The 27,570-nt window shown below is 35.6% G+C and overlaps 1 protein-coding gene and 1 long non-coding RNA gene across 7 annotated transcripts; one reads left to right on the top strand and one right to left on the bottom strand.

The window, feature by feature from the left end:
- Positions 1-706: 706 nt before the first annotated feature.
- LOC136831564 (ionotropic receptor 93a-like) lies at positions 707-26,073 on the bottom strand. 6 transcript variants are annotated; one of them, XM_067092159.1, is made up of 13 exons: positions 25,855-26,073; positions 23,030-23,209; positions 8,934-9,012; positions 7,382-7,518; positions 6,496-6,606; positions 6,114-6,388; positions 5,860-5,988; positions 3,894-4,068; positions 2,885-3,124; positions 2,421-2,689; positions 2,174-2,311; positions 1,510-1,696; positions 707-1,152 (listed from the first exon to the last, which is right to left on the bottom strand). In XM_067092159.1, exons 3-13 carry the CDS (start codon positions 8,992-8,994, stop codon positions 832-834), a joined length of 2,043 nt encoding a protein of 680 aa, XP_066948260.1. In that variant the 5' UTR covers positions 8,995-9,012; positions 23,030-23,209; positions 25,855-26,073; the 3' UTR covers positions 707-831. The 6 variants fall into 6 exon arrangements, with proteins under 6 accessions (XP_066948260.1, XP_066948258.1, XP_066948263.1 ...); XM_067092157.1 differs by having other exon boundaries at positions 25,799-25,877; XM_067092162.1 differs by lacking the exon at positions 2,174-2,311 and having other exon boundaries at positions 25,799-25,873.
- LOC136831568 (uncharacterized) lies at positions 8,079-19,102 on the top strand. Its single transcript, XR_010850929.1, has 4 exons — positions 8,079-8,495; positions 13,247-13,378; positions 16,968-17,269; positions 18,971-19,102. It is a non-coding gene; the product is annotated as an uncharacterized lncRNA (long non-coding RNA).
- Positions 26,074-27,570: the final 1,497 nt, after the last annotated feature.

The raw sequence follows: 27,570 nt of genomic DNA, 5'->3' as shown, positions 1-27,570 counted from the left end.
AGATATATTTTGTGTCTATTTTTAATGCTACCGAGTCGATAAATTGTTAAAAAATTGTTCGCAAGTCGAAAAGAAAGTGGCACAGCTGCCGAAGTCAACGTCTCCAAATGGGTTTCGGATACACGCTCCTTCATGCAGAACGAGTTGGTATATTTTCCAAATATACAGTATATAAACGCAACTTAGAACAAATGACACTGAACATTAGAAGAAGCAGGTAATTATCAACATTTTCTAAAGACTAGATACTACTTAAAGCTTAGAGTTGATGAAAATGACATATGTGACACCTTAAAGGCTTAGAGGGAGGTAAAACTGTAACACGAACAGCCACCAAAGTCTTTTGGCTGGAAAACAATAATCAGTCGAGTATATTGGCAGAAGTTTCCTTTTGGGGGGGGGGGGCGGTCACTGAAGAAGCAGTAATGAAAGAAAGAATAAATCTAAATAGTACGACTTTTATCATGGATAATACATATGTTTATATCTTTAAAAAATTCATTATACTTACCAAAGAAATTTGAGTAAAAAAATTGAGCTGTTAGACCTTTTACTATTATTTTCAATTAGACCTATGATTTTGAAATCTCATAATTTCATTTATTACTTTGCTCATTTTTATCCGGTGGATTTATATATATATGAAAATTCATAATTATCAACACACTGAATCCCAGATCCAAGGTATTGGAAAATAAAACGATAATTCATCGTACAACAGTTTTCTAATTTCTAGCAATAGACCAATCACAAATACACCTCAAATAAATGCGTGAATGTCGAAATATTTAACAAAAATAAGAATGCCGTCCCATTCAAATTCCGCGCAGCCTAAAATAATTTCTCTATAGCCTGTTCCTTCAGCCTGAGTCTGATTTCCCCGGCCTTGGCGGAGGAATACCACTCGACGAGGCTCTCGGCGATGAAGGCCACGCCCGCGAAGACCATACCGAAGCCTAGGAGCATCAGAGGCCCCTGGAAATGGACGATGGTGAGCGCCCTCGGCTCGCTGTCGACGGAGGCCTCTGTGGGGAAATCTCCCGTCCAGCTTTCCAGGGGCACGCCCGCCTCCAGCTGCCGCCTGCGGCTCTGTCGGCCTACTTTCTTGGCTTCGTCCAGCCAGTCTTCCATCCACTTGTTGTAGATGCCTCCCTGGGTGACACGGGGGGGAAGGGAGGGTTGTTTGAGTTAGGTAACTTAGGTTATTGCTTTATATGGTTGTTGTTGTTAATGTACAATGATTAAAAAAGAGCTCAGGAAGCTCTTGAAAATGTTCTTTATAGATTATAGGCCTAATGTTTCTTGATAAAAGTCTAAATTATTAAGGGTAAAGGATTGGTTGTTGGGGTTATGTTACTGTTGTATATGATTGTTGTTGTGGTTGTTAATGTTGTGGTTAAACAGAGCTAAGGAGGCTCTTGAAACCCTTCTTTAAAGATCATAGGCCTAATATTCCTTGACAGAAATTATTACTGAACAAGTTTAATGGCGACCAGGAACTGCCCTCACCTCAATCAATGCTAGGATGACAAAATCCAGGTCCTCTTTGAAAGGGGCGTCGTGGGGTATAGGCCACGCGTTGAGGATTGGCATGACCCCTTCCCTGCCCAGGTAGAGAGGAGACGTGCCGTCGGCCTCCGTGTAATGTTCTGCAACTTGGTACTGTAGAAAACGCAGTGAACCGAGATGGGGGTACCTGTGAGTCAAGAAAGATGGAGGCAATGACTTTCTCTGTCTATCACCAAGCTATGGTATTCTCTCCTGTCCTCTGATTTTCCTTAAAATCTTTTTGTTGGAATAATGAAACCCTCAGGCTCTTCTGTTCTTATCAGATAACAAATATTGCAAAATACAAAAGAAATAACAGTTGGTTTCCACTGAATTTTTAATGGAATGCCACAAAACAACGTTTTTAGATTTTGTACTTTCCATCACTGTTCATTTTCCAACTTTTTCAAAAACATTTTGGGGTAATCAACTGAAAATCTAAAGAAAAAGCTACTAGAATTTCTTCCTTATTATCAAAAGTCACCAAAGATGGGTGTGTATGACAGTGCTGCAGCAAACTTAACTCGTAGCTACAGAAATACTGACAGATATTATACTCCAGCAGCCATCATCAATACCAATAATCCTTCAGAAACCTTTCCTAGACCCTTCGCATTTTGCTTACTTATTATGGAGAGTCAGTCTCAAGCCTTCATCAATGTCATGCCCTAATTCCATCATGTTGCCAAGGGATCTCAGGGAATCTGTTTCGGAGTTCCTCAACAGTTCTCGTAGCGTCTCCCCAAAGTAGGGCATCGTTACCCTGAGTGCGAAAAAGGTCAATTTACTGTGAGATGCTGGGAAAGATGGCTATACCAAATTATGCCCATCTGTCAAAATGAGAGTTTATAGAAGTTCACTTCTGCTATTACCTTTTAACAACTTTCACCAGTTCTTCTAATGTCTCTGGCCTTGGGGGGTATCTGGGTGCCACAAGATAAGCTACCAAGTTCCCTTTGTAGAGTGTTCCCACGATGAAGGCGAAGAATAGCCAGATAAGTACTAACAATCTCGTCGAAAGCGTCACAGGCAAGCGGTCACTTAACCCCCCCTGACCCAAAAGTGTCCCCAGTACTTCAAGAATGACGCCTCCAGAAGCAATTTTCTTGCCTTGTTGCATTTGTTCTGATCCTCTGATAACCTGGTGTGAGAGAACAGCTTGTTAGTCGCACAAGATCAAGCTTCGCAGACCATATATCTTGTGTTGAAGGCTATTAGTCTATATAATATCCCTTCTACCACTTTGTTTTCTGTTGATATTTTGGCATACTTTAGCTCACGGTAAAACAGAAACTCTCTACAACAGAATGACTCAAACCAGACTAAGCTGACATACCCCAATCAGTCCCACGCAGGATATCAGGAGCGTTCCTAAGATGCAAAGCCACACTTCATTGGTAAGTGGATAGTACAGACTCTGCCACTTCGGCTCAAGAACAGGCTTTGCCATAACGAAAGCCTGGTTGATGTCGTGTTCGTAAGTCCTCGTGAAATCGAATCGCTTCAGCCTTGCCGGGTACACGGCATGGATTATGGGCGCAGTCCACGCTTTGCGCTCTGACACCCTCTGGACTACCTGCAGAGACAGCTGGAGTTATATTCAAGAGACCTGTGCAGATATCTACTCTTAGGTTACAGTGTTTAAAATCTTTAGACGATCTGAAATAATATGAGCTAGAGTTTCAACAGAGTAACCAGATTCCGTCCATTTGTTCCTTTACTGTAGAGGAGGTAATATGCTAATATTGTTGTAATACTTGATGGAAATGTTAAGATCATTATCAAGAAATATTTCTTGGACCCAGAGCACTGGAGGTTGGGTATCTAATAAAATGTCATTTTTCCAGTTATGACAAATATGTTTCAACTCTCTGATCCTAGCATAAATATTCCTCAGTTCTAATTGCCAGTGAAACAAGTTAAAATTGCTGTGACGTCCAAATTCTTCAAATTTAATAGTTAAACCATGCATAGTAAAGGTACAGATAATATACCATCCTAACTTGGGAGGTATCTGGGTGGTATAAGCCTAAACAAAAGAGTTCTTTACTGTGGAGATTTTCCTGTGAAATCCTGCCTTTCTCCAATTTAGCTCTGCTAAAATCCTTTCTGGTGTACTAAAGGAAGACTAAACTCACATACTCCAACACTATTAACTATTAAAAGTCACCTCTCCACTCTAAGAACGAATCTAAAACACATACAAGCAACATTAAAGGACATAACCAAACATCTGTGGGTTTTGATCAAGTCAGTGAACTCTACAGGTCTAGGCTGACAGAGCATTTGTGAGCGTCAGGTGAAGAACACAGTACATTAAGACTCACAAATGTTATCAACCCTACCTCATCCCAGGTCGTGACCTTCAGAGCCCTCGAGGTGAAGTTGAGGGTCGATTGCATGGCATCCAACATCAGTTTGTCAGACCCTGAGTAGATAACGTCGCCTTTGGAGTTCGTCTCTTCCATCCAGTAAGGCTTGTAAGGCAGAGCGCTGATGTTGACGGTGGCGCCGTACAAGCTGTTAAGAGGATTTCTGTTATCTCTCTCTCTCTCTCAACATACATTGACCGTAGTACTAGACTATGGTGCATCCAATATCATGGCTCTAGCATACTCCAATACTGACCATTTCTCACTATTTTTGAAAATCTGAAAACTCAAATTTTCTCGACGATTTTCAGCATAACAAAGGCCCCTTCAAAAGACTAATTTTCTGTTTGTACCGTAAAGAATTTAAGCATACTGTTAGACAAGGAAGCTGTTCCAATAATTTAGGAACCAGGCGATATTTTAGTTTATCAGGCATTTACTGATTATAAATGCATAGTTAACCACTGATACAGGATTTCATTGCTTGTAAGTTACAGTCATCATTGCCTGTAATTTTTTTTTAGAAATTACAACAGAGTAATTAGCTGGGGAATTTTTACTGTTAGCATTTTGTTTCTGAATATATATATGTGTATATATTATTATATATATATTATATACAAGCTGCCCGTCGAGGCTCCCCTACCCTCCCAATCCTCTACAACCCCCGCCCCGGAAGAAAGTTCCACTCAGTTTTATTATAGATATATAATATTATATATATATATATATATATATATATATATATATATATATATATATATGTAAATATATATATATATTATATTATACATATATATATATATACATATATATATATATATATATATATATATATATATATATATATATATATATATATATATATAATATATATACACATTATATATATATATATATATATATATATATATATATATATATATATATATATATATATATATATATATATATATATATCGCACTTTGCACAGCAACACCTGTCGAAAAGACATCCACAATTAATAAAGTGCCATTATCGGAAAACGTTAAAAGTGTTAAATCTATTGTTTCTCTAGAATATATAAAACCCCACGAGTGTATCTTTCCATTAGAGAAAAGGTACAAAGTAAATATATTCAGTTCTTGGAAGTGCGTAAACATATTGCATATTATTACTTTCGCTGCAGCGAGGAGAAATATTATGTTTGCGATACTTTTTCGTTAAATATATCGCGGACCGGAATCATGTAATGTTTCGTTAACTGTAAGTTAAAAATAAAACGTGATGTGAATATTGATTTAATTTTATTTTTGAATCTGAAGGCCGTAAAGCGTTGTGTAATTATAATTCAAATCATTCACTCATGCTAGAAAAGGTATTAAAAATATATATATGTGTGTGTATATATAATTAAATTATGTTTCCTTTCCTGTAAGTGAAAAAACGTAATATAAAATTTAATCTAATTTAACTTTGAATCTGAAGAGTGTAAAGTGTTTTATATTAATGATGTAAACCATTCACTTATGCTAGATATGATATTAACAATGATTTAATGTAAGGGATGGTAATGGAATGTAATGCGTTATTTTCTCCAATATTTCTTCTCGGGTAATATTGTGAATTATGCTGAAATATATAATTACTTAGGGTTGAGTTATTCCAGTGAATATAAATAATATTCGCTTATAAAATGAACCTATTTTTTTAGACGGCAAAAGTATGACAGATAACGGAAGAGTGGTGGAAATAGAGCAGTGTGAGAGAGAGAAGCCCTTTATACCTTAAAAATTTCCTTGAAAAATAATCTTCTTTCAAATAAATACAAACTATTTTTTTTTATTAATAAAAAAATATATTAGATAGACAATGGAAGAAGAATACTTAACTCTGAGAAATCAAGACTGATAAAAGAAGTGTAGGTAGGAGAAGAGCATTGTGGTAGGATTGTCTTACTTGGAGAATTTTTTGGGGAGAAGTGACCGGCCCTCTTGCAAGATTAGACCCCGAGAAGGGTGCCAGTGGCCTAATGCGATCCATCGCCCACCGGAGGCCGTGAAAGGCATATAGTAGTACAGGTTCCATCTGAAATAGGTTGGGGTTATGTATAAATAGCTTTTCCAGCCGCCATATTCTTTATTTATCTCTGATATATCATGTAAGAATCCGTAATCCCGAGATTCCTGAAGATAAGACAAAAATCACCTCACCTTTTGGAGTTTCCGCCGGAGGATTTCCCGTCGGAGGAGTTTATGCGAGAATTCCCGTCGGAGGAGCCCGGAGCGAAGACGAGCGCATTGTACATGGAAAAAGTCCAGTGAGCAGAAAGGGCCTCCACGTCCTGAGGGCGTAGACGTCCCACGGCGATCAGAGTGGAGGTCCCCGACAGGAGGCGTCCTCTCAAGGACGACTCGGCGAAGGACTCCAAGAAAACTCGGCGGTCGCTCACGACGATGACTATGACGCACAGGAAGTGGAGTCGTACCTGTGGGCGCCGGAGAAAGAACGATACACTGGTCACTCCATAGACTGTGAGAGAGAGAGAGAGAGAGAGAGAGAGAGAGAGAGAGAGAGAGAGAGAGTACAACTCACCTCTCTGGCGACACTTGTGATTCTGTCGCTGACGGTGACATTTTCGCTGGTTCCTTCGGCAGAGTTGTCGAATAGGGCTGTCCCTTGGAAGTCCAGGGACTTGGCCATGTCCTTTGAATATAAATAAAGCATAAATAAAGTTAGGCCTACGAATAAATGAATATTAAATGCGTACCGTAGGCCTACCGCCTATGGCGAAGTCTTGCCATAAATGAGTAACTTTCTCAAAGTTAGGCCTACAGGAATAAATGAATATTATGTATGTATTTTGTAAGCCTATCACCTATGGCAAAATCTTACCATAAATGAGTAACTTTCTCAAAGTTAGGCCTGCAGGAATAAATGAATATTATTATATGATTATTGTAAGCCTATCACCTATGGCAAAATCTCGCCATAAAGAGTAACTTTCTCACGTGAAAGTAAATGATTTAGTACTACGCTAGTTCGCTCACTGGTCAATATAAATATGAAAACTTTCACATTTATCAATATCGGAATTATGCAAAAGAAACCTTTATTGAATATTGCCCTTACTCTTTCTTTATATTAAATAGCAAGACTAACATTCCTTCTTCATAACAGGAAATGTCTAAACTTTGTCAAGTAGGCCATTATTCCTGCAAATTCTCTCATAAATCCACTATTTAAGTAGTCTAGCTTTATATTAAGCATAATAATGGCGTACCTTAGCCTGATAAGCATATAAATAAGTATTAAGGATAGTTTTAGGCCAAACTGCTCTTCCCCTGCAGAACCTTCATTCAGTCGACTCGGAATCCCAAAATTATCTGAATGAAGATCATGTGAATATCGACATTTGGTTAAATATATTACATTTTATTATTGAGATGATCAGGCCTATTTATAATTCATAATAATTTACCTTGGCCAGGGCTTCATAGCCTGAAGTCTCGCCGTCAGTGAAGAGGAGATAGGAGCAGTTACGCCAGAGGTAAGCAATCGATAACACAACTGGTCTGATTTCGTTAGTACCATCTCCTCCTGTCATGCTACGCTGTGCTGTCAAAACCGAAGATGATATTGTTTATATGTAGTTGATGCTTATATATAAAGTGTTTTATATTCTTTCTTTTATATTCTGTCTTTATTTTTTTTAATAATGACAGAGTTAATTACAGTTCTTGTGATAATTACGTTATTGGTTGTGTAGAGAATATCAACACCAGCCGTTTTAATCAAACATATACGCCAATGGATCTAACAAATTTGAACTAAAATTAATTCACTTCTATTCAGTTTTGTCACCAAATTTAACTATACATACATATATATATACATATATGTATACACACATACACACACACATATATATATATATATATATATATATATATATATATATATATATATATATATATATATATATATATATATATATATGTGTGTGTGTGTATGTATATTATGGTATTGCTGAATTTTGAAATGGAATTGTTTAATGAGTGTTGAAAACCTGTTAAGGTTGTTGGTGACGAGTATATTCGTAAATATGCTTGTTTGCATAATTAACGACAGTGGTTAACGGGCACTTTTCCTTTTCAAGTGCTGTCATCGCAAGCAATCAGGAAGTCGACGTCTGGTGCTCGGGTGGTATTAAGCTCAAGAGGCAGGGGAGATAATTCCTGCCTGCTTACTGAAGAACACCCCCATTGCGCCTGTGAGATTCTACGGTCGCCCTGGGGTTCAGGAGGTGATTGGTTGTCGTCGTTGGAAGTTTTATGCTTGGCACTGGTTATATGAGCGCTTAGTTCTGGCACAGGTCGTTTTGGGAACCGGAGATTTGAAGATATCCAACCACATTCGCCGAGCTGACACTTCAGACTCCCATTGCTTCATCATCGTCGTCATCCAGGATCATCGATGTTTGGTTTACAGGACCTCATTCCGGATTAACTTCTGCAGTTATTCGTCTTTTCATCATTCTGATCATCTCTGGAAACGTATTCCTCAGTCTGCTACACGAAGAAAACTTATTTCATGTACGGAATATTTTATGCTATGTTTAACCACTGTCAAAGATTCTCATTCTAATAAGCGGTTGCTTCAGCAGTTGGTCGCATTTTTAGCTGATTTCACCTTTCAGGTTTTGTCCGATGTCCACTCTTCATCCTGTGTATATTTACATCTAATCATATTAAAATATTTTGACATTTCCTTCTTGAAAGTTAAAACGGCATCATTTGTGTTATTTCTTCGCTGTCTACAAGGTTATTGGAGAGCCTAGACCACTTGCGTTATGAGGGTAAGCGTTACGCCCTGGTGGTCACTACGAGCCTGGCATAATAAAATACGAATTTTGGTTATGATTTAAAGAGAAAGACGTGACTATATATATATACATATATATATATATATATATATATATATATATATATATATATATATATATATATATGCGTAACTTCCATTAGTCTCACCTGAAGCCGTGTTTAGTACTATGAGTAGAAAGCGCTGCCAACCAGGCCACTCGATTTTCATTTTGTGGTTTTATTCACTCTGAAAAATGATGTAGTTTGGTGTTATTCTGTATAAACAAGGAATTGTAGGCTACAGTTAAGTGTAATTATAAGCAGTACTTTTTTTTTAATTGCCTGCCATAGACCAACGAACTCATCTGAAAAGTCAGCAGTTAATGAAATGATAGCAGACAAAAAATACACAATAAATGCATAATACAAACCGGTTACAGAAAATACTCGTAAGTCAGTAGACGTGCATGCATGTATGTGCATATTGCAAACATAATTTTTTATCATTCATGGAATTAGCGCACCTAAGTAAAAAAATTCTCTTACCACACCAACAAACCTTACCTTTAGTCGCGTAGGCCTATGTGTAAATTGTTCTTGCGCTCTCTCTCACTCTACCTTTCTCCCTCTTTCTCTCCCAGTGGTTGCAAAACTCAGACTGAGCAATGCAATGATTGATTGCAATAGACTTTCTGCAAATAACAAAGACTAAGCGCTTGATTGGGTGGCCGAGATGGACGCACGCGCAGAGAATTAAATCGCAGGGCAGCGTTGAGCCAATCAATTGTCGCGTTGATTCTCTTGGTTAATGACAAGATGATAAATTAGAAAGACGGGTAAATAATGCTTGGTAAAGTTTAGCCATTTGCAAGACGAATCTGATCATGAATAAATAACCGTTTTGCAGTACGCACATACAAATAAATATACAAAATAAGTACAGAAACATATACCGTTTGTTTTGCCGAGATTTGTTTATTCTTGAATTTGGTTTACAGATTTTTTCAAGTTCGGTTTTTATATCATATCAATACGTAATATTTTGGCAGTGCCCTTTAGTTAATTTCGTAATGTCGGTTTTTATTAATACCATAAATAGCCACCATTGGTTTTAAAATCTTAATTTAAATCTGTATTTAAATCTTCAAATGATCGGAGTATATTGGTAGGTTTATTCGAATGTGAGACCAGCACCCCATTTGAAATGTGACGTCATAACCGGTCTGATAGTTGGTTGGTTTAGATTAATCTGGCTATACAATGCCCATACGAATAAATACAAAGAACCTGTTTAATGATCGGTTATTGATAAATTTAAAAGACTCGGTAAACCTAGGCCTATAAACTGGTTTTCCATCTCGCCTACTTCTACAGGGGAGTCTTAGGCCTATAGGCAAAACCTCAGAGTAATCTCGAATTTAAGTAATCTCTAGTAGGTCATATTAAGCAAAAAAAAGAGTAAATTCGTGGATTTTTTTATTCCATTATTTTGCATTGATTTAAAAAATGCACCAGAACAACAAATTCAATCGCCTTTTTTTTATAAGTTTATAGAGAATTATGAAGAAAAATATATTTTAGCTCTGTAACAATGTTACATATTAATGTTTTGTTTTACTTGGGGTGAAATCTTTGCAGCTTCTTCTTCTTTGTACTTTCAATGGACAGTGTGACGACAGGAAGTCTATACCCCGCCTTCCCTTCCCCCGACCCCCAAAACATCTCAGCGTCTGCTGACGTCAGATTTGACAACTAACTGATAGCTTGACTGACACCGTTTGAAGGGTCCTTCCGTCGTAGACGGTCCTCCTTGACTCACGGAGATATCAACTTTTCACTGGAAGCGAGTTATTCATTGACGGTCGAAATGTAAAATGAAAAGCACAAAGAAAAAGGAATTTTAAATGTCATGGTGAACGCCGAGTCAAAATCTCGCGCCAGACAGACAGGAGAGTTCCTTGTTTTATTTATTCAAGTTTCGTCTTGTGACGTAGCTTAGATTTTTATGTGTGCACTGACGTTCGTTTTAAAAACTCAAATTTTCATTAATTTATTTTTCATTGTATAATTTGATTTACGAAGAGTTTTTTTTTTTATATAATAAAATGGGGTACGTTTATAAGAGGCCATTTACTTTTGATAATCAAGCTTTTTTTTTTTTTGAAGTCTTAGGCACATATCTCTCTCTCTCTATATATATATATATATATATATATATATATATATATATATATATATATATATATCATATATATGACATTATAACATTATATATCTCCCTCCCCCCACCTAATTACCTTTTGAAATTCTTTCATTCTACTTTTACCATTGCTATGAGTTATTTATCTCTGCTATATTTTATAAAAATTAATTTCAAACATTCTCGATGTGTATTTAACAGAAAATATTATGAATTTCAGCCTAAAATAACATAAAACAGGTTATTTTGAAATTTTGCACTATATCTCGTCAACGGCAAAAAAAATCTTGCTAAAATCCACAGTCTTACGCAGAACATATTCTTTACAGATTCTGACAGCATCACTTTTATTATTCACGCCGTACAAAAGTTTCCCTCGAAGCCTGAAGGCGACCTTTGTTTTAATCAAGATATTAGCGACAGCTTCCATTTGAAATAATCATTAGGAACCTCTCAGACAGAGACGGTCGCTTCGTCATCATGTCCGTGAGACAAGTCCTGGGTGAATTCGCCACGGGTTTTTCTCTATTATTTTGACGTAGGGTAGATTGCAGGAAGGAATTATTTAAAGATTTTCAGTGTCTGTAAACCAAGAGCAGAATAGAAAAGTAGTAAACTATGTATCGATATCCAAAATGCACTAGGAAAAATTTTTTTTAACGAAAAAATGGATAAAATAACATGAAAGCCATTCTGAGTTAAGGTATGGTTGTATTTGTATTTACAGCTTTTTCGCCTAAAAAGTAGGACTTTGAGTTATCATGACGATAATAATACTTTATACCGTCTGAAAATGGAGTAAAAATTGAACTTATTGTCATAAAATTAACTTAAAAAGCTTTATAATGTTATAGTTTTCTTTCCAGTTAACCTAAGTATTCCTTTCACCTGCACTAACCCATTATTTCTAAACTATGTTCTTGAACCCCGTATGGTATGTAAACAGTTCATCTCAACATTTTCTCACTCATTCCTGTAGTTTGCGCTTAACGCTTCACTTCCATTAAGGAGAGTTGGCTCTAAAACCCTTCATATATTCCCACCTTGGCTTCCTCAGACAATTTAAGTCTTTTCCAGATCTTTTGCGCACACACAGCTCCCCTCTCGCATTATCTACCCGTGAATCGGCTTTTCTCTCATCTTACTGTTATCTGTTGTTTATTCTCAACTATTTATACAAAAACCACTTCCATTCCTCCACCTCCCATTTTATTATACAAGGGTAGGGAAATGACAGCACATACACTGAGGCCTAGACAGCCTGAAGCCTGAGCAAAAGCCCAGCATGAGCCGCAAATAACAGCAATATATATTTGGACAAAAGTACGAAAAATGGCCTAATTAAATGTTTCAGTGAGCTACATATAACATTAATACATTTATAAAGTGTGGTAACATCAAGCGTGATCAGGTTAACACGAAATTCGCTGAATTCATAGCATTCTGCTGCATTGTTTACATTTAAGGTAACCCCAGGTAATCTTAGTAGTCATAGGAACGTTGGGATTGTTTTTATTTCCTCGGATAATAATTACATTGGCGACAGTGACTGCCTTGAAATAGCCACCACCAGCCTTCCTAACGTCAGTATCGCCAAAGGCCCAGTATAGTAAGGTTATTGGTGTAAGTTACCCGAAAAACAAAATCAGTTTACGTGATTTAAAGCAGTGAACTGAACTTGAGAACAATCACATATGGAACCATCAATGAAGAACAGTTAAAAGATTATCAACTGCAACACCTGCAGAAGGGAACGGAATTTGTGAAAAGTAGGAAATAGGTAAGCAGAGAAGAGATGAACGGAGAAAATATGCAAACAAAATCTCATCATCATTTCAACTGTGAGGACAAACGTAAACACAAGTAGGCAAAATGTAAGCAAATTTTTCACATGTTTCAAGTAAAGTGAAGCTTAATTATTTGTAAAAATGTTCGTTTAAGACCACGTATTCTCATAGAGGTATATATGCAATTTTACTAATCTTGATATTTTAAAGGTTAAGATAGATGAGATTTATATTAGCAAACTTAATACTGTCTACAGTCCATAGCTATTACCCTGTGACGGAGACAGGATTTCGTTGATGCACAGAAAACCAGGTTCTTAGCCAACTCACTGTGTCCAACATCTATAGTATCGGAAACTGTTCCAAATAAATATCCATTTTTCCTATTAACATGACTTAATTGAATAATATAAATACCAGGGTCACTCCCGCCGCCTAGCTTAACGATTCTTAATGTAAAAGACTCGAAATAATTCGAGTTTTTTTACTTTCAGCCCAAGTTTCCACACCCAGCTAAAAGTTGTGCATCGTCATCTAAAAAAATAAGAGGCGCGGTTCTTCAGAGGTCTTTCATCTGGTGAAAAATAATTGAACAAGCACATTTTCACAGTTGGTTTAATTCTCAGGTAGGCTGACTTGAAGTTGCATGCATTATGGTGATCTCTAGGTAGCTTGCTTGAAGGGGATGCAATTTGATACCACAGTAGTCAAGGTGTTATGTAGATGTATCAAGTCGAATTACAGGAAACAAGCACTTTTCTTAAGCATGCATAATAAGCCTAATATTCGTTGCTTAACAAATATGTAAAAGATCACATGGTAGAAAATTATTACATTAAATAAATATCTCATCTTAACTCTTCGATATCTTCAGTTGAATATAAGTTCATGTTTCAAGAAAAACTTTTCTTGGAGGCGATTTTCCTATAGATTCGCTCAGACATCAGGAAAACCGAAGAGGATCTGTTCCTAATTTCAGGAAATCAATGGAGGATGCAGTTTTTTTCCCTTTGCATGACTTACTTTTATTTTTAGCTAGCACTTCATTAGGTAAGTTAATGAACATTTATGGAGTGGTTTGATAGGACCAAAAGAGCATCCATGTGACCGTGTGGTAGGCTACCTTTTGAATAACCAATTGAGCTTTACTACATGTCATACTGAGCTTGTCTCAGTTCTTAAAGTTTTGAAAGGAAAGGTGGATTCTACGAGTAACTTTCCGTCGAGCATTGTCTCAGCAGAACCTGCCTTTCCTCATCAAAATACTTGGGTATATGTATAGTTTGTGTTCTGTAACTTGTTTACAGACAGATAAATACTTTGCGCTTGTACCCACACACACACATACGAATGGACAAGAGACAGCATATTCTTCAGATTTCAGGAAAATGAACTTTGACAGCCTTCATTTCTATCTATAATTATGTATAAGGTTTTAACTTAAATTTCCAGTTCATACCGAAAACAAACCCAGGACTCTCAAATGAAAGGCAAGAAAGGCAAAGGGTCACGAACGAAACTAGAACAAACTTTGACAATACCTGAGGCTGTACCTGGTCAGACTGACATTTTATTAATTGTGTGGTCTGTTGGTAACACTTTGTTTCATTTGTGTCCTGGGTTCGATCTGGTGTGACTTTGACATTTATTTCTCTCACATTTATTGCTTGTTGATGGCCACCTAAAATTTGAATCATTCCATTATCTGTGAATTTGTCTAAGAAAAAGTTCACAAAGCATTTCTGAATGTGAAGACTTGCTGACAATTTGTTCTGTAACCCGGGTTAAGAATAAACATAAATGTAGGCCTACTATGTTGCAAAAATGCTTCTTATATCAGTTCCGTACACTGTCGTTTAATGAGTCCTTATAGAATAAGCCAAGAGGTGTCAATGCCAGCTTATTTATCGTTATCAAATAATAAATTGTCTTTTATTAATATATCCTAATCTGATATGAGCTTTTAGTAATCTGTATAAAGTAAAATTGCTACCTCAAACTTGGTTATTCGAGTATAGCTTACTTGAAAACCACAGGAAAATTCGGCAATGATTATTTAGACATAAAAGAATCATAATAAAATTACAATGTATCAATTTACATCACATAATCAATTTTTTAATGCTTAATTAGCTAAAATCTTAACAAAGATTGCTGAGTTTATCCTTAACGTTTTCCTTAAATGAACTCTGCAATGCCTCTGAGAGAATTGTTAAATTAGTTTTATTTTCGTGTAATATAGATAATTATGAGATTAACCGCTCATTAATTATACTGAATATTCTATAATAAATATAAAAGCTAAATTTTTCTAATTTAAATTATGGAAAACATGAGGTCCAAGACAAAAATTTGTAAAAGGTAAGACTTCTTGATGGTCCTACCTGCCCATTCTGGTAGAGTACTGAACAGTAAACGTCGAGAACCCCTAATTATTCAAGGAACCTTATTTTCTAAATAAGGTCAGTATTTTGTGAAGGATGCGGCTTTTATTAATGTCATGGTAATATATATAATTGTTTAATAGTGAAAATAAGCTTTGCTACAGATGTTTTATAGTAATACTGGGGACCTGTAGATTAGCCTACTGGTATGCTAGGCAATTACTATAGCGTACCGTAGTCCTTAGTAGCCAGTAAGGGAATTATCATATCCAACAATTTTGTTTTTATATATTTCCCTTCGATAGTATGTATTTGTTTCATGGCTAATATGATGCTCTAATTCCTCACAGCTTTGGGGTGACCTTGTTTGCCGAGGATCAATCGGGCGAACCAAAATGGCGTAATCGCTTCTACAGCAATAGTCGTAAAGGCATAAACCACAAGATAATTACAAAATACTTTAAAAGACAAATTTGTTTTTCTATTGTGTTAAAGTATGTATTTAGTGTTGGCTACTGACCAGGGTCAGGCTATAAAACTGTTAGAAATGGCTGGAACCACCTAAAATCTTGATATAAAATAATGGGTGAAATTCTCCCGGATCGGGTTACACCACAAATCCCTAGGTAAGGTTAGATTGAGGGAATGTTAAGTTAGGATGTATGCTATTAATTTTTGGCAATTTTTAGAAAAAAATACGTATACCTCCTGGATACCTCTTGGTCTGTAGTTGCTCTGTGCTGGGTTCTGAATGTGATGTGGTCTTGTTGTAATACAACTTCATTGCCTAACCTAGGTGTTCAGGCAGCAAGGAAGTGCGTATAGATTGCCAGTATTATTGTATAGTGCATTTTTAGGAGTTTGGGCATTTTTGCTTGAACTGAAATAATTTTATTAACAGAATATCAGTTTTGACGTATTTTTAATGGTTTTAATCATGTTGCACTTCAATCCCTGTGCAGTTGATAACCTTTGTACAGGTGGTTCCCAACCCTTTTTTGGCCATGCCCCACCTAATCACCTAAAAAATCCTGATACCCCGATTTTGATATATAATTCTTATTATTCAAAAAGTGAACTCCTATTCACTTTGAAAAAGCCTATAAAAGCCTAAAAGGCCGTTGACTTGGTTTAAACAAGCCTCCAAAGAACATGTACATACACACAAGTATTTTTAAGTCTCTATACTGTATACATACCATGTGTATTAACTCTCACACACTCATACTCACACAGACTTGTTAGAAAAAATTCATTGTTAACAACTCATTCTCGAATTGGCCCCCTTAAAAATCAAATTACTCCCCCATGTGGCGTATGCCCACGTTGGGAACCAATGCTTTTTACTGAATATGTGGCACAACTAGAGATCAGTATGTATTCCCTCTACCTGGTACGCAAGAGGCTTGGAGTATGTAAAGGATGGTACCTGTTTAGAGCTTGCTAGTTGGTGTATGGATAACTGGGACAAGTTTGAATGAGACTCCAGGGAACAGGAAGGGGTCAAGTTGGTAATCAGTCACTAATATAGTGTCTGAGTTAAAAGGGTTCAGGTGCTTTACTTGGGATAGATTCTAATTTTTCTTTTTTTTTTCTAGGCCAAAGTAGTCTTCCCAGGCAACACCTTTTCAGGTCTTCAAAAACAGTATCTATAATACTTCCAGTTTACCCTGTCATAAACTTTTTAAGGAGTTCCCATTAATTGACAAAGCTGTAAACTATGTATAAGTAACAAACCCTTTTGGTCAGCTGTGAGAATTAACAATGTTAGCTAGATGGGCCAGCTCAGCTCTTATTAATAGTGTTATTAATAATTTCTGTTATGTTTCAGGCTATTTGTGTATATAAAAACCTGACAAAGGAAGGGATAGGACTGGAAGAATGGAAGAATATTATGACTAGAATAATATACAAAGAAGAATGATACTTGTTACTTGGGAAAAGTTTAGCAAACATGAAACTGCTGAAGAAAAGATTGCAGGAAATGATGAAAATCATCAATTGCCAGTTATGCTCATTATTAGAGAAATTAATTACCGAGGACTTCTAATGTTGAGGCAGCTTCTGGAGAAGTTTGCAAAGATAAAGATACTATACAACATACTTCTGGAAAATGAAAATGCACTTAACAGAGTAAGTGACGTAATTAGACAAGTAATTAGGAGTGCTCTGAACGCAATTTTAATTTGAAATCCCATTTGTTTGTATCTCTAAATGTTTGTAAGTTTTATGTTCCTAAGTAGAGTTGTGTCTGAATAGTTAAAAGACTTATTGTGTAGTTTAAGTTTTCATGCAGTGGAGGCAGTGCTTGCTTTCTTGTGACTCCTTCCTAGCACCAATCAGTACTGTGCTGTATACTTGCTTTTCTATGGTCGAGGTCTTGAGCCTTAAGAATTTGACTTGTGGGTATGGGTCGTCTCTTTACCTGTTAAGTTCCTAAGTCTTGGTCCTCCTGTTTGGAATATTTTTATCAACTTTAGCTTTTTTATGGTTGTATATGTAATCCTTGAAAGTAGTGTGTCAAAAGTATACTTTTTGTATTGTTCTCATCTTTTGAAGGCTTTGTTTTACATTATCTTAACTTCTTTACTCAAAATGATTTTGTTTACGATTAAATCTTTTCTAAATTAATGTTTTGCTGAGTTTGAGGCTACGATATAAGTCTTGTTTCTCATAAGAATAATCATTCAGCTCTAAAGGTCTTGTAGAAAGGTACCATCAAGTGTGACTTCCACAGCTTGCTGTGAACACTACTAAATCCTTTTTGGAACATCCTTTCATCCCCAGGTACATTACTTTTAGGATTTTTCTTTTTTATTTTCATCTGTGCTCTTTTTTTTCTCTCTCTCTCTCTGCCTAGCTGTCCAACTGCCTTGATTTTACCTTTTTTCAATTGTCTCCTTTCATTTAGGAGCAAACTTTACTTCCAAGTACATACTGTGTGAATCTAGAAATTGGACATATTAGTCCTATTAAAGTATATTATAATAGTTAGTGGACGCAATCAGGTCTAAGAATTTAGCTTCTGCTTAAATCCATTGTAAATGGATTGGATTTCTAAATTTGTTTTGAAGTAGTTTCTCTCTGGTCCAAAGGATATGTTTTGTATGCCTGCATTCCAAAATCCATTGAGTATTTTTTCTCTGGTTTGAAGGATGTATTTTGTGCTTTGCATGCCTATATCCAGGAATTGTTTACTCTAGTCTGAAGGATTTATCTGTGCAACTACAGTTCTGGGTTTCTTACAGTTATCCAGAACAATTATTTCATGCTAGGATCCTAAACCCAGTCTAGATTGGTTTTGCCTTGTTCCATATAATTTGTATTACACTTGTGTAATTTGCTCAAAATTATGTTCTCCCAAATCTAGAGGATTTATTTTGTGGTTGCAATTATAACTTACACTCTTAAATCTAAGCTGAATTTTTCTCTTAAAAATAGGGAGGATTTGACTATTGCTTTGACTATTGTAAGGACGTCAGACGTTTCTTCGTTTTCGCATCAATCACGTCATGTGTTGCATTTCTTAATATGTAAAACTCTCATGTAAATAGTCATGTGTAGAATTTTCTGGCCTTTCTGCCAATATGTATTTCATCATTGTACATTTTATTATGTCTCTCAAAACTGCCATTTGTGTGTCTCTCAACAAACACAAATTGCTCAGAGTGTGGGTCACGGCGTTCGGAGGTCAAACACCACGTTTCCATCCACACACTGCCATGTATACCTGTGCTCAGGTAATAAATAGTTCAGTACCCAGTTGACCTTTCTTGTCCTCACAACAGTTATACCATACTGTTTCATAACCTAATTTTTTTATTGTCATTCCAGAAATGAGCCTCATGTTTACAGATGACCCAGATTCCCTTGAAGAAACCTTTGAAGGTTTAAACTTGTCAACTGAACCCTCTTCAGATGCAACAGGTGCAGTAGAGTGCTAATACAGTATGGAATTCTTCACTTTAATGGTTTTATAAATTGTTATAAACTTTAGAAAAAACAAGTCTACTACAGTAGTACTGTACTGTACAGATTGTATCATTATTCCAAATCCAGAAGTTATCCCCTCCTCCCAGGCCAACTAACCCTCTCTTGTTGCATCAGGTACAGTGATCCCATCCTCAGACCCCAGCTCACCAGAACCCTCTCAATGTCCATCAGGTAAGGAGTTCTTCATTTTTATTTACTGTACTTTATTTTTAGGTGTACAGTACTATTGTACACATTTTTTTAACTGTTTTACCAAAGACTTACATTACTGTACTGTACTGTATTTATTACAGTACATTTACAGATACAGTACTGGACTTGAAGTACTTATCATACCAGACTCCCAGGTAGATTCCACTTCTTAGGCAGTTTCCAGGGGATATGTAGCATGAAAATTTAAAAAAGAAGATATGGAAACATTCACTTTTTTTTTTATTTGGTATACTGTATATACTGCTGTGTGTATACATGGTACAGTATTTAACAAAAGTATATTTTTACTACAGTACAGTATGTATTGTGCTTTATTACTGTACATATACTGTGTACATTACTGTACTGCACAGTACTAATTTTAATATTTTCATTACAGACTGTGTACCTGCTGTACAAAATTCATCAGCAACTACAGTGTACTGTACTGTACTGTATAAGTGTCAAGTACAGTACTGTACTGTACCGCGTAAGACACATCCCCATCTCCCACAACCATTATATTTTTCAACATCACTGAAATTATGTAAAGAATTCTTCACTTTTTTGATTTTTATACATTTTATATTGTTTTATAAGGATATAGGAATGCAAAGCACAAAATAAATCCCTCAAACCAGAGAAAAAAATACCAAATGGATTTTGGAATGCAAGCATACAGAACATATCCTGTGGACCAGAGAGAAACTACTTCAAAGCAAATTTAGAAATCCAATTTTGGCAGAAGACAAATTCTTAGACCAGATTGCGTCTACTATTATAATTTACTTGGTTAAGACTAATAAGTCCAATTTCTAGATTCGCACAGTACATACTTGGAAGTAAGATTTGCTCCTAAATGAAAGGAGACAATTGAAAAAAAGGTAAAATCAAGGCAGTTGGACAGCTAGGCAGAGAGAACAATAGGGTACAGACGAAAATAAAAAAAAAAAATCCAAAAGTAATGCAGCTGGGGAAGAAGGGACGCTGTAAAGAGGATTTAGTAGTGTTTACAGCAAGCTGTGGAAGGCGCGCTCGATAGTACCTTTCTACAAGACCTTTAGAGCTGAATGATTATTGTTATGAGAAACAAGATTTATAATGTAGCCTTCAAACTCGGCAAAATTAATTTAGAAAGGATTTAATCATAAACAAAATCCTTTTGAGTAAAGAATTTAAGATAATGTAAAACGAAGCAAGCAGAAGGACAGACGATTTGCTAAGATGAGAACAATACAAAATGTATACTTTTGACACTTGCTACTTAAAGGATTACATACACCAGAAAAAAAGCTAATGTTGACAAAAAATGTTCCAAATATGAGGACCAACACTTAGGAACTTCACAGGTAAAGAAATGACCCATACCCACAAGTCAAAATTCTTAACGTTCAAGACCTTGACCAAAGAAAAGCAAGAATACAGTACTGATTGGTGCTAGGAAGGGAGTCGCAAGAAAGCAAGCACTGCCTCCATTGGATGAAAACTTAAACTACGCAGTAAGTCTTGTAACTACTCAGACACCACTCTACTTAAGAACATTAAACTTACAAACATTCAGAGATACAAAAAATGGGATCGCAAATTAAAATTGCATTCAGAGCACTCCTCTTTGCCACCCGGAAGTTCAAATTTTGTTTGCACCCCTTTTCTGTACATACAGTACTGTATATACAGCATATTGTGTTTCAGGATGAAAAAACGTACATTAATGTACTGATTTTATATCAAATTGTACTTAAATAGGCATGAAGAGTACAGTAACCAACATACAAACAATTCAACATACAGTACATACAAATGGCCGTCCGGAACGTAACTCGTTTGTAAGTAGGAAGGTGTGTGTCAGTACACTTAATCTCTTAAAATGTAAAATTAATGTTCATGGAGAAAAGGACAATATAAACTGGGTAAGGCTGAGGAGACACTGATGTATCAGACCCAAGTTAGGGGTGGACTGCTTTAACAATAACCATGTCAGAGATGAATATGCTGTACACTGTACCTTACTGTGAAACAACTGAATCTTCAGAATCATCAGGCTTTAATAAATAATAAAATGTTTATCAATTAATTTACCATAATAATAATGGTATAATATGAAAGAAACATAAGCAAACTCTCCCAAGATGATAGAAGGCTTCATGTAACACATACTATACTGCCACTCACTTTACAGTAGTTATCATAACTAAACAAATTATGACAAAGCATTTCAAATCAGCTGTCCCTACAAGGAGACTTAGCGGACCAACAATATGAACAGAAAGGAAAGCTGGACAATGACACAACAACCGAGACCACAACACTTAGCCAACCAAACTTTCCATCAGCGAATACATTCATATCAAAGACTTTGAGACTAAATGATACCTTAGCTTTTGAAATTGCCAGAAATAGCTCAAAGCACAGCCATGACCAGGCTTATTAGACTTCTGTATCACTCTTAGCATTTTTCATGCTGCTTCCTTCCAGAGAAACAACAGTACTTCCACTCAATGGTAACTATGGTACTGTAATCATATGATTCCATGATTCCACTCTCTCAATTATCTGACCTTTGTTTCACCGTTTCACTCTTTCACTTTGTAGGAGTCTACTTAAATATATGCGCAAAATCTTCCATGTCCATTTAACAAGAGTAAACTAAAAAGGTCTTATCACTGACTTTCAAATTCACATCTTGTTGCTAATCTGTATTTCCTCTGACAACACTGTATAGATTTCAATCCACTTACTACATGCCCATAAAAAGCAATAGCTGTATTCCAAAATTCTAGTCTAATTATGCACTAAATGTTCATTTTCAGATCAAATTAAAGAACACGTCAGTTAGAAAAATAAATATTTTTCTGGCAACTAATCCATTTAGTAATATACAGGGATTCCAAACAACAAAAATTGCATGTAAGATACATTCATATTTTAATGAATTTCATATCTTCACAGCAGAGAGTGTTCTGTTTACCTAAGAATTTTCAATGAAACCACAATGGAAGGTTTGTAGCTAATTCTTTTCTTCCTGAATATTCAATTCTCATACACATATGACTCATCTTTCTAGGGTATATACTGTGTTATGGGAGTTAAGATACACAGGGAAACTTAACTGTCTCAACTAAACATCAGATGAAAAACAAGCCTTTCCCTTCTCAAGGTTAAATTACCTAAATACACATATCAAAACTAATACTTTTAGGGACTCGCTTCAATCAATATGTTTGTAAGAAATCAATTTGCACAACAAAGTTTTTTCTAAGAGATTCTAATATTGCAGAGTAAGATGGTTTTACATAACACAAAATTTAAAAACTCTAAATTCCTTTGCTTCCTCATCTTTCATAACTTTACAAGGCAACTGAGTTCTATGTTAGCCAAATGGAAATTTAAGAATCTCACTATGGTTAAGTTACGAACAAAACTCTGAACTTTTCAAGTCCTCGTTGTTCAAGATTACCTTTGGTCCTGTGATATTTCTTGTCTATGAAAATGATTTGATCTAAGTAACACAAACTTGTATATCAATTAGCAAGAAAATATTTCACCAGCACAATTATTTCTCTCTAAATTAAGTAATGGTTTTAGCAACCTAATTTTAATAAACTTCAGCCAACTACAACTGTCGAAAGCGATAAAATGCATCCAATAACTAAACAGTTAACAACTACCAATGGGAAAAAAGCACGTTAAAAGAAGGATACTAATTACCTGGATTCAAGAAAATGGCACACAATACTTCTCCTGGGAGCTATCATTATTACTTCTGTAAGGCATCTGATAACTCAAAAGCAGGGGGAGGACTTGGTAGTACCAACACATTCCCATAAGGTCAGCCGCTTGGGGTGTGGGCATACGCCTTCATTCCTTTCCAGTATAAACAAACTACACCTGCAAGAGAACTTCAACTTTTCATTCAAGATGGCAACAATTCAACATTTACAAGAATTTCTTTTTGACAAAAGCCTGGAACCCTACTACATCCTGTAAAGCTCTTTAAGATAAAAATACTATCTAAATATCATGAATAAAGCTTTAGAAAATAATTTTCAGCACTTGGCTTATACAGTATTCTTTTATTTATGTAATAAATATATTCCTGTTACAGTGCTTATTATTTTCATGTTCCCATCACCACTCTACTAGCTTTCTTACTTTCTTGTCCTTAATGAAAGTTATCAACTGTTCAACAGTCTTGACAACAGCTTTCTACTATTTATTTTTTTTTAACTAATGACTATCACTTTTGTCTAAACTTTCAATCCTAAACCCTTCTTAATAAACAGATTTTCTAAACTTGCAATGCTTCACAAAATTACTTGCTGTTTACTTGGCCTACTTCCTAAACTAATGTTACATTTTACATTTCCCAAAAAGACAAACCTTTCTACCTACAAGAACCTTTATCAATGTTACCAAAGAATGAAACCCCATCGGACAATATGTTAACTATAAGTCAAATATACTGTACTATCAGGTTTTAGAATTTTCACCAAATTAATGAAAAAAACTTTCCCCTCTTCCTCCAGGTTACTTTGGGCCTGAATTGGATAAAGGGCAATAGACTGCTTGTCCTCTTGATCTTTGTATCAAAAAAATTATTCAAATAAATTAATTTACCTGTAACTACTAGTACAACTAGTGAGTCTAAAAACAATGAGTTACAAATATTTGTTCTGAAATGTGGTATGTATGCAATAGGTATCCTACCATGACAATAAAAAATGTTTGCATAACTCTTCCTAAAAACTTTGATTAGAAATAAAAAATATTATCCCTTCACACAGTTACAATAATCCAAATTGATCCAGCAAGCATTCCTTGTTAAATGGTATTCAAAACAAATAGGGCTTCCTCCTTAAGCTATCAAAAAAGACCCAAAAACTGCCCAGACTTCTGCCATTAAAACACAACCAATTTACAGTATACTTTGTACAACCATTTTAGATATTACTACACACACAAAATAAAATCTGTACCATACTGCAGAAATGGTCAAGTTAACTTACTGTAATCTTGTATAAATCCAAGATACTTTATCAAAGTAATCTTTAATCTCCTAAATAATCTTGTAATAATTACAAGGTGAAGAATCACATAATATGTAGCAGATTTATAAATAACAGCGGGGGGGATTTGATTTTTAAGGAGGGCAATTTGAGAACGAGTTATTGAAAGTGAATTTTTTCTAGCAAGTCTGTGTGTGTGGGAGTTAATACCTACGGTATATATACAGTATGGATACTTGAAAATACTTGTGTGTATGTACATGATCTTTGGAGGCTTGTTTAAACCAAGTCAACAGCCTCTTAGGCTTCCTCCAAGTGAATGGGAGTTCACTTTTTTAATAATAAGAGCTATATATTACCATAGGGGGCATCAGGATTTTTGAGGTGATTAGGTGGGGCATGGCCAAAAAATGGTTGGGAACTGCCTAAATAAAGGTTATCAACTGCCCATAGATTGAAGCATAACATGATTAAAACCATAAAAAATACCCCAAAACAGATATTCTGTTAATAAAATTATTCCAGTTCAAGCAAAAACACTCAAACTCCTAAAAATGCACTATACAATAAAACTGGTAAACTATATGCACCTCCTTTCTGCCTGAACACCTAGGTTAAGTAATGAGATTGTATTACAAACATCATGTGATTGTACGCTAGCTGTGTGTGTGTCTATTGTTTCTGTATGCTAGCACTGTTACTGTTAGTATATACATGCTACCCAGAAGAATAAACAATGCTCTAAGCACCACGAGTCTTATCTCTCAAGCCTTCACATATACATTATAGAATGAAAACCCCGAGGATAACAAAAGCACATCACATTCAGAGACCAGCACAGACCAGGAGGTATAAGTATTTTTTTTTTTAAAAGTGCCAAAAAAATTAATAGCATACATCCTAACTTAACATTCCCTCAACCTAACCTAACACCTAAGGAATTGTGGCCTAACCCAGTCAGGGAGGGTTTCACCCATTATAAGAAGATTTTGGGTGGTTTCAGCCATTTCAAACAGCTTATAGCCTGACTCCTGGTCAGCAGTCAACACCAAATACATACTTTAACACAACAGAAAAACAAATTCGCCTTTCAAGGATTTTGTACTTGTGGTTTATGCCTTTAAGACTATTCCTGTAGAAGCAATTACCCCATCTTTGGTTCCCCCCGATGGATCCTTGGCAAACAGGGCCATCCCAGAGCTGTGAGGAATTAGAGCATCATAACAGCCATGAAACAAATACATACAAATGAAGGGAAATATATATAAACTAAATGGTTGGTTATGACACTTCCTCTACAGGTTACTAAAGACTACGGTTGGCCAATATCCTAGCAAACATACCAGTAGGGTAATGTACAGGTCCCCAGTATTACTATAAAACATCTGTAGCAAAGCTCATTTTCACTAATAAACAATTATATATGTTACCATGACATTAACAAAAGCCGCATCCTTCACAAAATACTGACCTTACTTAGAAAATAATATTCCTTGAATAAACATGGAGACTTGCCGGTTATCTTACCAGATTCAGCAGCAGAGTCAGGGATATAGACAGATTTACCTTTTACAAATTTCTGTATCAGACCTCATGTTTTCCATCCTTTCAATTATAAAAATTTAACTTTTATATTTATTATAGAATATTCAGTATAATTTATGAGCGGTGAATCTCATAATTATATATTTTTTCACGAAAATAAAACTCGAATTTAACCATTCTCTCAGAGGCATCACAGAATTCGTTTAAAGAAAACGTTAAGGATAAACTTCGATAAGATTTCAGCAATCTTTCTTATTAAGATTTTAGCTAATTAAGCATTAAAAAAGGTGCTTATGTGATGTAAATTGATATATTGTAATTTTATCATGATTCTCTGTACGTCTAAACGATCATTTCCGAAATTTCCCGTGATTTTCGAATTAGCTATATCGAATGACCAAGTTTGAGGGAGCAATTTTACTTTATACAGATTACTAAAAGCTCATATCGGATTAAGATATTATCAATAAAATGACTATTTACTAGTTGATAACGATAAAAAAGATTTTAAAAAAGGTGTGTGGTCAAATTAGTCGTGAATAACCGATTAAAATCGCTAATTTAGGAAAATATAGCTAATATTTACCAATAAAAAACTTACTTCAGATAATATATGCACACATTACCCAGAAATATAGCAAACCTTTACAACACTGTAAGCGAGCAACACAAAATCTCATGCATAAATTGCTGGCATAAGACCAGCTTAACTTTGGAAAAAATGCACTTAAAAAGGTGAAAGACATGGAAATACCGTTGGTTGTATATTTCCATCACAAATGGCTTTCTGTTCCTCGGAAGCTGGCATTGACACCTCTTGGTTTATTCTATAAGGACTCATTAAACGACAGTGTACTGAACTGATATAAGAAGCATTTTGCAACATAGTACATTTATGTTTATTCTTAACCCGGACTTCAGAACTGAAATTGTCACCAAGTCTTCACATTCAGAAATGCTTTGTGAACTTTTTTTTTTTTTTAGAAAAATTCACGGATAATGGAAATGCACTAAAATTTTAGGTGACCATCAACAGACTATAAATGTAAGAGAAATAAATGTCAAAGTCACACCAGATCGAACCCATGACACTCAAATGAAAGGCAAGGGCATTACCAACTGACCACACAAGTAATAAAATATGCAGCCTGACCAGGTACAGCCTCAGGTATTGTGCAAGTAGTTGTGTTCTAGTTTCTTTCGTGACCTGTGAGTCAATTTGTAGTCCCCTTGCCTTTCATTTGAGAGTCTTGGGTTCGTTTTCGATGTGAACTGGAAATTTAAGTTAAAACCTTATGCATAATTATGGTCGAAATTAAGGCTGTCAAAGTTAGTTTTCCTGAAACCTGAAGAGATATGCTGTGTAGGTGGGTGGGTGGGTATAGGCACAAAGCATTTATCTGTCTGTAAACAGGTTACAGAACACAAACCATACATATGCCCAAGCATTTTGATGAGGAAAGACAGGCTCTACTGAGACAATGCTTGACAGAGAGTTACTAGACGTGTAGAATCCACCTTTCAAAACTTTAAGAACTGGGACAATCTCAGTGTGACATGTAGTAATGCTCAATTGATTATTCAAAGGGTAGCCTACCACACGGTCACATGGATGCTCTTTTGGTCCTATCAAACCACTCCATGCATGTTCATTAACGTTACCTAATAAAGTGCAAGCTAAAAATGAAACTAAGTCAT

The sequence above is a fragment of the Macrobrachium rosenbergii genome, chromosome 48 (genome assembly GCF_040412425.1).
Source record: "Macrobrachium rosenbergii isolate ZJJX-2024 chromosome 48, ASM4041242v1, whole genome shotgun sequence".
Classification (NCBI taxonomy): Eukaryota; Metazoa; Arthropoda; class Malacostraca; order Decapoda; family Palaemonidae; genus Macrobrachium; species Macrobrachium rosenbergii.
Note: the sequence above shows the minus strand (reverse complement) of the source record. Positions and strands in the feature narration are given on the sequence as shown.